Here is a 12,532-nt window from a genome sequence, read left to right as displayed (position 1 = left end):
GTATGCAAATGTCGATCCGGGCCTAAATGAGGAACAATAAAGATGGATGGAAACCTTGATGCTTTGCACTGCACAATAAGGCTTTGTAAAAGGCCCTTTATATTAAATGATACTGAAATCAAGATTTTAAGCATTATGACTATGCATCATTATATCATTTCAAAGTTTATATAAAACAGATTAAATAATCCTCTGGCCAAGCCACTGAAAAGTAAACTGGTGAGGGATGAACGAAATTTTCTAGCTGACAAAGATAACAGAAACGATAGTCAAAAACTGGGTAAAATGTGATGTTTACAGCACGTTTAATTTTTACTCTCTAAAGTACAACCTTGCATGTCCTAAAGAAGTGTATTAATAGGAATAAAAAATTAATTTCTTTCTTTTTGAAATTGAAACCATGTTGTGGTTAGGCCTTGAGGAGGATGGCAGTACCAGGTCCCCAGGGAGGGTAGCAGCTGACCTGCCATGGCCTGGTGACATTGCTGAGAGCCAGAGCACCAGCACTGGGTGGGCACAGAGGGAATTCCCTGTGGGAAATCCCTGTGACCCTGCAGTGCCTCCCCAAAACACAAACCCCACTGTGCCAACTGGAGATCAGTTAGAGGAAGAGAAAAATTCAATTTCCTCCTGACAACTCCAGGAGAGGAAAAGAAAGTTACATGGTGGGGGGAAAACCCTGTAAGTATGGTTTTCTATCAGAAAATAGCAACAAATTTGAGTATTTCAGCAAACCTGCATGGCTGTGACAGAAGAAGCAAAGGCTGGAGTACCTCTGCTTCTGAGTGGGGAAATGATATGCCTTTATAGCAATTCCTCTCAGAAAAGCAATAATGAAATCCACATCTTATCGCCAGTTTTTCTACGCTACACAATTTGGTGTTACAGAGAAGCTATTCTAAAAATTACAGAGCTCCAAAAAATGACAGCTCTGTTTCACAACAAACCTTCAAGGTTTGAAATTAGTCTTTGTTCTGCATTGAAAGAACACAAAATCCTCCCTGTATCTTTTCCGAAGGGAAATGTGTCAGATACTCAATTTTATGAAAACCGAAATGCTTTCCAGTCCTGGACTCATCTCCTTTCTCTCTTCCCTACCTGTGCAAGGGATCAGCGAGCACTCTGCAGTCAGAACGTCATCAGAACAAATATGCTACAACAATGCATTTCCATATTGACTCCTGCCATGTTTGAACTAAAAGCAGTTTAATTAAAATCATCAGCACAGGGCACACGGAATCCAGCAAGTACCAGTGAGAAGTTCTGACTCTGCATGTTCCTTGATGGGGATGTCACAGCACCTTTGCTATGCAGAAATGTATCACACACCACAGTGGCAGTATGTTTTTGTCTTGCTCCTTTCTGAATTAGAACAGAACCATACCAAGAAAACAGGAATGGTTTCCTTCTGATAATGGGATTACTCCCACTTTCAGCTCAGCAGAACTATTAAATCTTAAACTTCCAATGATACAGAGGCTTTAGGTACAGAAAAGCTGACATTTGACAAAAATGGTGCTGTGATTTCCAGTGCAATTATTAGAAATACCTGCAGTTAAATTCCATAGTTTACAGAAGAACACAGCACCACACTAACCTTCACCAACAATGATCCCAAAGAATGCATGAATGAAAAGGTGCCAAATACTTTAATAAAATCCACTTGAAAAAAGAATATCAAATTTCTTATATTAAAAAATTGATTTTTAAATGACCTCATAACATTTTTGTTGCACTGGTTATATGTTGCTGTTGCTACCTCCAGACACAACCCTGTTAATTAAATTGTTTTTAATTGTGATTAAAATACCAAACAACTGCAAGATTGTATCAGCCAGTAATAGCACTTACTGTGCTGGAATGATAATATGGAATGTCTTCAGAAACATTATGCAAACAAAACAAGTTATTTTAGCTACACTGAAATTCAAAATACAAGCAAGTAAAGGAAATGACAAAAACAATTGATACACATTGGCCTAACTTTACAAACAATGGAGGATTAAGGAGAGGAAGGAAAAAAAAGAACCCAAAGCAATTTAAAATGCATGTCTGAGAGACTCTCTAAACACAGAAAGAAATGAACCAAACATTTCATTCTGTTCACCTGTGACCAAAAAAAAAAAATAAAAGACTGTTTTGATGGTTATGGAACCTTAAACAAGTGAAGAATTTTGTTTATCTCCCTTTCTCTGTTTGTATTTTATCTTCTAGATAAGTCTTCCTGGCAGCCAAGTTTAAAAGTTTTATGATTGTTTTTGAATCTTTTAAAGCTGATTTGGGGTTTTTTTCTTAGCTTTCAGACAAAGCTTTGTATTCTGCCCTGTCTCTACCTCAGCTCATTTATCTTCTGTGGCTTCAGAAGAATCAGCACACCGAAGCTTCTTTGCTTTGTTTCTGTGCTGCAGTTTAGCCTTTTGATTCCTGCTGCTTGTCTCAGTAATAATGGGTTTGCTAATGTTTGCCTTTAATTTCAACAGCAATCAACCAACGGAATGATTTTCATCTGCAGGAAGTTAACATTTTCTTGCCCACCCGTAAGTGTGATATTCAATATAATGTTCAAAGTAGCTATAACTGTAGTACTCAAGTAATTTCAAGATAAAAGCTGTGTATTTCCTTTACTTGTGTATAGATGAAGCCATGTGAATATCACCAAAGCTTCAAGTTAATGATCTCCAACTCTGTTATGGAGGGGAAAGGTTAACAAACACTTCTCTTGTCTCTTGTCCATCTCATCTCATTTCTTCAGATCTGGACACATCAGAACAGAGCAGATGCCAAGAACTAAAAGATTTTTTATTTATTTACAATTACAAGCCCTAATTCTACAGCCTCAGTGTGCATAACTTGTGTAAGACCCTGGGAGTTTTGTGTCTCAAGAACTGCATTAAATGCCAAATTTTCTTACAAAAACCAATTCACAACAACAACTTTGGCTTGGAATTCCATACTCATAGTTTCACACCTTGACATGAGTATTCTGACTTATGTTTGACTTAATACTAATGTAAGAGTAACAAAATAATAACATGCTGCTCCAAATTCCCCCTGAAACTAGGCCAGAAACCCATGAAAATAATTCTGTGATAAAGAGTAGAAGCCAGTCCAGTGATTACCCTTCTCTTTAGGAAATTGTCAGAACATCACATGATTCTGCAGCGGCAACTTTGTCTTCATTTGGTTGCCAGAAGACAGGTTTTAATTAGCCCATTTTTCATTATTGCTGGGGAACTTTCTGTGGTCATTTGCTCTTCCTTGCAGAGGAAGATCTCAGCACTTCAGCTAGTGTACACCTTCTTATCTGATACTCATCTCAGGGCCTTCCTTACTAACGGCAGGAAGCCGAAAGTTTGGGAGGTCACCTTGAGGTGACACAATAAAAATACACCTCCTGTGTGAGGAGGCCCGGCTGCCGTGTGGAGCAGCGCCGGGGGAGGCCCCGCTTGTCCCGCGGTAAGCACGGGAGGACGGAGGGGAGCCGGGGAGGAGCCGAGCGGATCCCGCTGGGAGCGGCTGTGGGCTCTGCGGGCACCGCGGGCTCCGTGGGCTCTGTGGGCACCGCGGGCTCTGTGGGCACCGCGGGCTCCGTGGGCTCTGTGGGCACCGCGGGCTCTGTGGGCACCGCGGGCTCTGTGGGCTCCGCGGGCTCCGTGGGCTCTGTGGGCACCGCGGGCTCTGTGGGCACCGCGGGCTCTGTGGGCACCGCGGGCTCTGTGGGCTCCGCGGGCTCCGTGGGCTCTGTGGGCACCGCGGGCTCTGTGGGCTCCGCGGGCACCGCGGGCTCTATGGGCACCGCGGGCTCCGTGGGCTCCGTGTGCTCTGTGGGTACCGCGGGCTCCGTGGGCTCCGTGGGCTCTGGGGGCACCGCGGGCTCTGTGGGCTCGGTGGGCTCGGTGGGCACCGCGGGCTCTGTGGGCACCGCGGGCTCTGTGGGCACCGCGGGCTCCGCGGGCTCTGGGGGCACCGCGGGCTCCGCGGGCTCTGTGGGCTCCGCGGGCTCTGTGGGCTCCGCGGGCTCTGGGGGCTCTGGGGGCACCGCGGGCTCTGTGGGCTCCGCGGGCAGGCCTCAAACTCGCGGCCGGTGCTGCCGGGCTGGCCACGCCTCGCACTCGATAAACATCCACCACCATATAGACATAAATATATATCACATTTACGTGTGTGTGTGTGTTTGTGTTTAAAACAGAAAGCTTTTTTTTCCCTTCTCCCCCAACACCTAGCCGAGTGCAGTGAGAGTTAAAGAGGACAACCGCACGTAGAGTTACATTTTGTTTATTTTAATCCGTCTGGCTTGCACCGCGTATTTTACTCGTCTTTCCCTCCGGCCATAAGGGGTCACAGCAGCTGCTGTTTGATTTTATAAACAATGCGTGATGTTTGTTTTCTTTAAGCTTTGCAACAATACAATCCAGTTCGTTTTCCAGGCGAGTTTTGCTACTGAAGTCTGGTTCCACTGTGTGATTGTAGCAGCAAACTGCCTTCGTGCCTTTAACTTCAGAAATGCGAATTTTAGAATTTAGTCTACCTGTGACAATCTAATCTCAAAGATCTTTGGGCAGTCCAGAGATACCTGCGGGGGGCACTGAGGACACAACAGGTGACAGTCCTGTCCAAGGGGAATTTGAGCCTTTTAAAATAATTTAATGAGACAAACTGGGTTTCACAGCAGCGATGATTTCCAAGGGTTTCATTCATGCAATGTTTCAGTTGCTGCTGCTGCACCTGCAGCAGGTGAAGTTGGCCGGGTGCAGCTGTCAAAGCCCAGCTGCCTGTCCTGGCCCAGCAGGTGCCACTGCAGAAGTGCTGCAGTCTCCCCAGCCAGCTGCACAGCTGCATCTATCCCCACCACATCGCTGATTTAGTGCGATTACCACTCGGACTTGTGTGCATGTCACTCTGCTCACCGAGCACTCTGCATTCTCTGAACGATAACTAGCAGAAATGAAGAAATTAGCCATGCAGACTCAAGGTATAATGGGGAACTTCAAAAACATAAGAAATGCTGTTCAGCCCAGTGATCTGGCACAGGCAGGTCTTGCTCTGTGTTATGGAAATCCTGCCTCACGCCATGGATGCTATATATGATTATTTTGCATGAGTGTTCTGCAGTGATACTGCTAGGGGTTTCATTAGCTCGCTCCCTTTTAAAACCAGCTTTATAAGAGCAGGTTTTTATCATTGAAGATGTTTACCACTTAAATTTATCTTACATTTGTGTGCGAGCTCAGTTTCTGAGATTTGCCTTAGGACATGCTAAGTGTGTTTTGCTAGTTGAAAGAAAATTAGGGATGTTGATAGACAAAAAATCACCCTGAATGGCTTCTCTACAGGAACTCTTGAAGTTTTAGCAAGAGTTTGTTTTGACAGCCAAGTTGGTGCTTTTACTAAATCAGTAGTTTGTTTGCTTAAAAATAGACTCCCAGAGTTGCAGTTCTACATGAATCCTCCTTTTCTGTAAACCAATATATTGTGCATTGTGGATGACTGACTTGTGCATGCAAACAGAAGGGCTACTGCCTTTACTTAGAATAGGTTAGACAGCTGTAGAAGAAGAAAATCTTATTTATTAGTGTGATATGGGCACAAAAATAGGAAGGGATCACTAGGGATTATTGGAGAAGTAATTATCAAGTTCATACTGTGGGAAATAGAAGGTACCAGGAGATGGTTGTATTCCCTTGAGATGTGGAAATGCTGCAGAACTGTGCAGGGGGTGGTGTTTGAGGCCAGTGAGATCCTGCACTACCCAGCTAACACTGGGTACCAGGTGTTGGCCAGTCTGGTTGGTTTTTTTACTTACTTTCTGCATGGTTCTGGGTTAGTGGAGTATCACTGCCTTGTAACCACATGAAACTGCTGCAGAGCTCAATGTCTCAAGTCTTGTCAAGTGTTGTATGAGCAGTTAGAATGTAATTAATACCTTTTGTACAAAATGGGATTATTTCATTGTTTTCCCTAGTACATAAAAAGAACATTAAGGACATTATGCTGTTGTTGTCTTTACATGTTTGCTGTTTAAGGACAGGAGAAAATCTGAAATAACCTCAGAACATTTAGTAAATGCACAAATAGGGATGTGAAATATATGGGAGTTTACTGTTGATGTGCACGAATGGTGGTTTCTGAATTCCATGCTGCTGAGTTGTTGTATTCCTTCTTGCTGTTCAGGCAATGGGCAGCCTGTAAGCGTGATTATTTTGCAAGATAATTAAGGATATGAATAACATACAATATCCTTAAGAACACTAAGAAAAATATGTCATGTAGGATATTATAGTGGGAATATCTCTGTGGATAATTTATTGGCTGGACTCTGGGACCAGACACTCTTGTGCATCACTGTGGAAGTCTAGTTATAAACTAGTTATAAACTTGCAGCAACTCACAGGCTTAAAAAAAATGTGTTGAGCACATAATCTTTGTAACCTTGTGCTAATAAGCAATAATTCTGCTCAAATTTTTCAGAGTTCAAAATTGTTGAAGTCAATGCTGTGTTCATTATTAGCTGGAGGTTCAATATTTGCATGTGTTTCAGACTGCATGAGTCCTGTGCTCAATTGATTATTTATATTGTAATAATTATATTTCTTATTTATATATATATTTGTTATGCTTTTGTTAGTGTGAGCTCTTTGTGGTGAATTTTCTTTAGTTCCTTTGAACTGCTGATTCTCTGTAGCAGTGGAGCAGAAAGAGTTGGGATTGGAAGTTGAAAACAGAAGTGAGTTCATTCAGAAGAAAAAACTCATTCCATGTACATGGAACCATAAGTCGTGTTTAGGTTGATTTCAGAAATATAACTGATAGAGAGGTTTTGTTGGTTCTTAAAGGAATGGCAAGAGTGTTGTGCTGTGATTATAATCTCAGGAGAGGAGGAGATGCTTCTGCTGAGGCTGCTTTCTCTGATTGCCACCAGGACACTTGGAATTTGGACAAGTTTCCCATGAGGTGACTTGTTCACAGAGAATTTTTTGTTTTGCTGGGAAAATTGCAACCTGGACAGGGAGGAAGAAGAAATAGTGAGTACCCCCAAAGCGAGCAGTCTGTGTCAGGCAAAACCCCCTGTGCATTGTTAAAGGCAGCATTTGTTGTGTTTTGGGCCATCTGCAGTGTTACACGTGAAAAAGCCCAGATGATTTTTATAGACTTGGATAAATTGCTGCTCTAGTGAATACTGTAGGTAGGAGGGGAGCAGATCTTGGGATTTCTCTGAAGCTGCAATGGGTCTTGTGTGCTCTGACTCAAAGTCTGGTGTGGGCATTGGAAGGAGCAGCTTCATGGTTGTGATCTGGTGAATCTGATAGGAAATCATGTATCCTGTCATGGCTTTCAGTGAAAGTCAAATAAATGGGGCTCACCTGAATCACTGGAATTTAATAATAATATGACTTACCGTGTGGCCCTGAAAAAGCTGTTTTGGAGGGTTGCAGCATCATATTGGGCTGTGTGTAATACATATGTGCTCCTTGCAAAATCCTTTGTGGCTGGAGTGAATAACTTTTTGATGAGTAAATAAAATACAATCTCAGATTATGCATTTTCCATTTTTCCTCACCCAGGTACATATGCCCATTATTAAAGGGGAGGTGAGGATATACAGGTAAATGTTTGTCACTGTTGTGGAGGGTTGGTTTTGGTGACAGCAAATTCTGGGAACTTCCTGACTGGAATAACTTCTGTATGGCAGCAGTTCTTATTATTAACAGCATGAGAAACTCTCATATTCAGTAATATTTTTAAGGGATATTTGTGTACTGTGGCTGCTGTGATTTGGGTCAGCTACTAAATGTGTTTTTATTCCCCAACTTTCAAAATCTGCCTCGCAGCTCTAATATTCTTAGTGTCATTTGGTGTAACTCAGCTGGTCCCAGTGCATCTGCATGAATTTATATGAGGTAACGATGTGGCCCAGTAAGAGAATGGAATCAGGCAGCTTTGAACTTGTTAAAATCTAAATTTCATCTAAATTAATCTAGATTCACCCTCACAGGAGGAGATAACACTTTAATCCTGTGCTAGGATTTGGTTTATTTCTGCTTTTTGCAGAAATGTTCCCTCAAGGGTGAGTGCCTCATAGTGTGCACGTATCAGTGTCTTGTTCTCCAGTTTACTAATTTAACAGCTCATGAATCAGACTTTCCTGCTCAGCACTCCATTCTGCTGCTGATAATTAATCAGATATGGGTCTAATTACTGACTTTCAGCAGAGCTTAACTGTGGTCATCCGTAACATCATCTGTTATTGACACTTTGTAGGAATACAGGCACCATAAAAAGGACTTGCAGGAATTACCTAATAAAAATCATAATACTTTGTCCATCATTACCCTTTTTTCTGTAGCTTGAGTGTGGCCTCCCTGTCTGAAGGTGACTGCCCTTTTCTGCACTGCCACACGGTGTCCCTGTTGTTGGAAGCTTCCCAAAATGCAGGCTGCCATTTCTGGGAATGCACTGCTTGCCCAGGGCTGCTGGTCCATAGGCCCAGAGTGGGGCACACAGACTCTGTGTTTAAACTTTCCCCAGTGTTTGATTCCTCAAGAGAGCTTGGCTGAAAAATCAGTTAACTCTCTTTTTTTCCTGTTACTTTGAGTGGTGTTCTAGTGATTTAAAACCCCTTAGGTAATTAATACCAGCTGAGATAGCAAATGAATCCAAAAGTTTTGTTTCAAATACTAAAAGTTGCTCTAGACCTTTTGAAGAGTGCACTATATTTGGGGATAGTAAAAATAAAAACACTGATTTCTTTATATATATCTATATGGGGTGTTTGTGAGTTTATGGATGTATACTACCTTGTGAAATGCTTTTTCATTACATTTTTATTTATTGTTAGTACAGTCTTGGTTTGTTGTGAGTTTTTTGTTTTTCTTTTGTTTTGTTTTTGTTGGTTTGATTTTTGAGTTTCTGTTATCACTACTATCCAGTTATTAAAAATCACAGGTTGAAGTCTTTCCCTGGAGTTTCCAGGGTGTAAATGAGTAAGAGCTGCAATGAAACCGTCCAACACCTTTGTTTCAGGTGAGAAATAGAGTAGTCTGTAGAATTAAAAGCAAAGCAAAAGAAATCATTCAGCTGAGATGGCAAATAAAGGACAGCTATGGAAATAAAAAGTGCACTTGATCAGAGCAGGAGGGAGGAGGGAGGGACACAGGAGAGCCCTGAGCCAGCACTGAGAGAGCTCCATTCAGATGCTGGTGTTTTGCTCAGTTTCAGGGCAGAAACACCTTCCTCCCTGCAATGGAGATGCATTTACACAATTGCTGATCCTGAACAGAAGAACATTTTTTGTTTTTTTCCAGATAAAGAAGCTGTACATTTTATACAGTTTCCACGTGTGAATTTTTGTGTCTGCACAGGGACAGTAAGCCAGAGGAGGGAGTAGGGTGCAGGGTGCAGTGAAAGGAGCTTCCTCCAGCTGCTCCTGTCACAGACCATAAAACTGTTGCTAACTTTCAGTGGTTCTACAGCCAGCAAGTCTTTTCTCCCCTGTTTGTCTCCCCTAGTGTGATGGAAGGGATGAGAAATGAGGAAAGTAGAATAAAAACATTATAAAACAATGATTGTATTCAGTACTAGATGCTGGAGATACAGATAGCACTTAATGCTTCAGAGGATTTTCTTGGTAAAAAGGTTCAAATGTCAAAGTTTGAAAAGTGACAATATTATTGACAAATGACAGTATTTGCTGCTTTTTGCACTGAGTGCTATTCCCACACAGTCCCACTCTTCAGGTTGTAAATCCTCCATAAATGAACCGATCATGTTGGCAGCTATAAAACATCGACTTGACATGGATTTAACCATGATTATTAATTTTAATAAGTCAGAAAAAGTGGGGGGAAAAAAGGGACTGTAAGAACTGGGAACAATAAGAGGTGGGGTCTGAGCTACAGGTACAGTGCAGATGGAGAATGAGATTTGGCTGATCAGAACACACAATCTGTGCTGGGTTTGGACTGAGTTCTGAAGTTTGGGATGCAGGTATCTCCTGGAGGATACCTGTTCCATTTGATGGGGAGAGCTCTAGGCCAGGAGGGAGATGTGGTGTTTATATGATACACAGGTGTGAGCAATGTAGAGATTGCAAATTCTAGGAAAATACTTTGGGTTTGCAGACATGGATGTGGGACACAATTGTTTTTATCGTGCCAGTTGTAGTCCGGATTAGTTTTTAAAAGAATTATGCAAGTAAATAGCTCCAAGCACAGTGGATTTAAACTGATTTTTGGTATATTTTTAGTGGATGACTGACAGGTTAACCAAAGTACACAAGGGTTGTCTGTAAACACCCCTGCAAGGCTCCTCACAGCATATCTCCTTACCCATTCCCCCTGTTCACAGCTTTTTAATGCCCTAGGGATTTCCTCTTCCCTACTGCTCCCTCTTGTTGCTGCACTGTGCATCGCTCTGCAGCCCAGCAGAGGAACCACACAGACCAGTGCTGATAATCTGGCTGCAAGTGTTTGCCAGCTGGCTGACCCCCAGTGCTGCCTGCCCAGCTCCAAGAAGTCATACCTTAGCACTGGGTGTTGCATGTGAAGTTTTGTCACGTGTTGTAAAGGTTCACTGTAAGAAGTTCTTTAAAAAAAAATAAAATCTGATTTTGTAGCAGGCTTGTGGGTTCCAGCATTATCAATGGCCACAAAGATAAGGAGACACCTTTCCCTTTAATAAAAGCAGGTTAAAAATTAAAAAGTAAAACAATTGTCAGGTTTTAATAATAAGACAGTAAATTTCTAGAAGTATGTTCTAGCCGTGTCTGTGGGGATGCAGAATGTGTTGGTGTTCTCCTAATTAATATCCAGCTGTGTTCCTGAGCAGGCAGGTGCTGAGTGCTGGGACAGGACTGATCTCTGGACACTGCACTGGTGCTCTGGGAACATCTAGTTCTGGAAACAGCTCCTTTTAGTTCAGGAACCAAGGGCAGATTGCTCTTTCTCAGGTTTGTCTTTTGTTTTAATGTCTTTTTTCTTCAGGGAAGAGGTGTCATGTTTTGCTGTCAGGATGAGGAGCAGGATCCCTGTCATCCTCCTGGCCTGTGGCTCCTTCAACCCCACCACCAACATGCACATGCGTCTGTTTGAGCTGGCCAGAGACCACCTGCACCAGACAGGTCAGTGAGGGCTGGGAAAAGCAAGAAAGAGTTTCAGTACTCACTTGGATCTACTTTACAGCTGGGTTTATTTTAATATTCTTTACTGATGTTAATGTAAAGCTTTCATGGGATATTCAATATAGAAAGTCTGGCATTACCTCAGTGTATAAACAAGTACAATAAGTGTTTATGCAAAGAGAGTAAAAGTTTTATCAGCAGTTTGAGGATCCTTTTTGTGGCACTGGCTGAACCTTGTGAAATAATGCAGTTAAAAATTTTGGAACTTAGGAAAATCATTTATGTTCCAATTCCATGCTTTTATGATACAATGATAAGATGTGTTTTAATATGAAAAGTTCCAGGTAGCAGTTTTGACAGCTGGGGGAAACTAGAGAAAAGATGAAACATTAATTATTCATTATCTGTCTTCACTAAGAGGCACTTTATCTGTCCTAGAAAAAGATGAGAAAAGCGGGATGCCACCAGGCTAGAATGTTTTGGCAACAAAAGAGCAAGGTGGTAACATCAAGAACGAAAGAAAGAATCAGGAATGCTACTGGAAAACCTTGAACTCTAAGCTTGAGCAGCTCCTTACTTGCTCAGGGATTCTTTTTTTTGTTTTTTGCAACTGGCTCCTAAAATATGCACTTAGGTTTCAGGAAGGGTTTAGGAGGGAATCATTATTTGTTGGAATATGACAGAGCAGTTCCTAGAGAGGTGGGTCAGTTGGAACCTGAACAGAAAATAATAGTAAAACAAATTTGGCTGTCAAATTGAGCAGGGGGAGAGAACCTGGGAAACCACTGATAGCACTGTGCAGTAAAAGCAGCAGCTGCAGCTGCATACTCAGAATATCCTGTGAGGATACTTTGACTGTCTTGAGGAACAATTACAGAGCTGGCTCTCAGAGCAGCCTTTACAAATCTGTTTTCCTGCAACTAAATTATTTTATTTTTTTTTTGCTCCTGCGGGACTGGAAATAAAGGGTTAAAAAGAGATTTTAATTTACTTTTTTCACTGTAGTTTTATAACTGATTCTGCTGCCCAGATATGCAAAGAGTAGAAAGGTAATATGAGACCTACTGGTAATTCTCTTTAAGTCATAAATTACAGTCCAGTAACATTTCTCTTTGCCATTAAAGAAGGACTGAACTGGGAAATTAATTATTATTCTGTCTGAATCAATTTGATGTCTGGTCTGCTCCAGGGTCTGTTTAGAAAGACTCTACCCCCTACTCAAGGCAGTTTTCTTAAAATGTAGTAAAAATCATATTAAAAATGAAATTTTGAAAGGCTGAAATGGAAATTGTGCATTATATTACACCTGATGTCAATGCCTAGGTCTGGGTAGGGTGTGACTTGCGTTTTGGTTTCTTACTTTAATTTGTGAAACCTTACAAGTCCAAGGGCTTTCTGCATTAAAGAATCCTTCTT

General features: G+C 41.9%; 1 protein-coding gene across 7 annotated transcripts in view; it reads left to right on the top strand.

Annotated features, from left to right (window-relative positions):
- The first annotated feature begins 3,172 nt into the window (after nucleotides 1–3,172).
- Nucleotides 3,173–12,532, top strand: part of NMNAT3 (nicotinamide nucleotide adenylyltransferase 3) — a 21,273-nt gene continuing 11,913 nt past the window's right edge. For 2 of the 7 annotated variants that reach the window (XM_086843382.1, XM_023933501.2), the window contains exons 1-3: nucleotides 3,428–3,456; nucleotides 7,563–7,603; nucleotides 10,980–11,116. In XM_086843382.1, the coding sequence (XP_086699508.1) occupies nucleotides 7,569–7,603; nucleotides 10,980–11,116 (172 nt within the window). In that variant the 5' untranslated portion in view covers nucleotides 3,428–3,456; nucleotides 7,563–7,568. Of the gene's footprint in view, nucleotides 3,457–7,562; nucleotides 7,604–7,628; nucleotides 9,022–10,979; nucleotides 11,117–12,532 lie in introns of those variants that run through there. The other 5 variants (XM_086843381.1, XM_086843380.1, XM_086843383.1 and 2 more) reach the window with 5 other exon arrangements.

Source organism: Cyanistes caeruleus, chromosome 10, assembly GCF_971803275.1.
Source record: "Cyanistes caeruleus chromosome 10, bCyaCae1.hap1.1, whole genome shotgun sequence".
NCBI lineage: Eukaryota > Metazoa > Chordata > Aves > Passeriformes > Paridae > Cyanistes > Cyanistes caeruleus.
The sequence above is the reverse complement of the archived record's forward strand: the minus strand, read 5'-3'. Positions and strand labels throughout refer to the sequence as shown.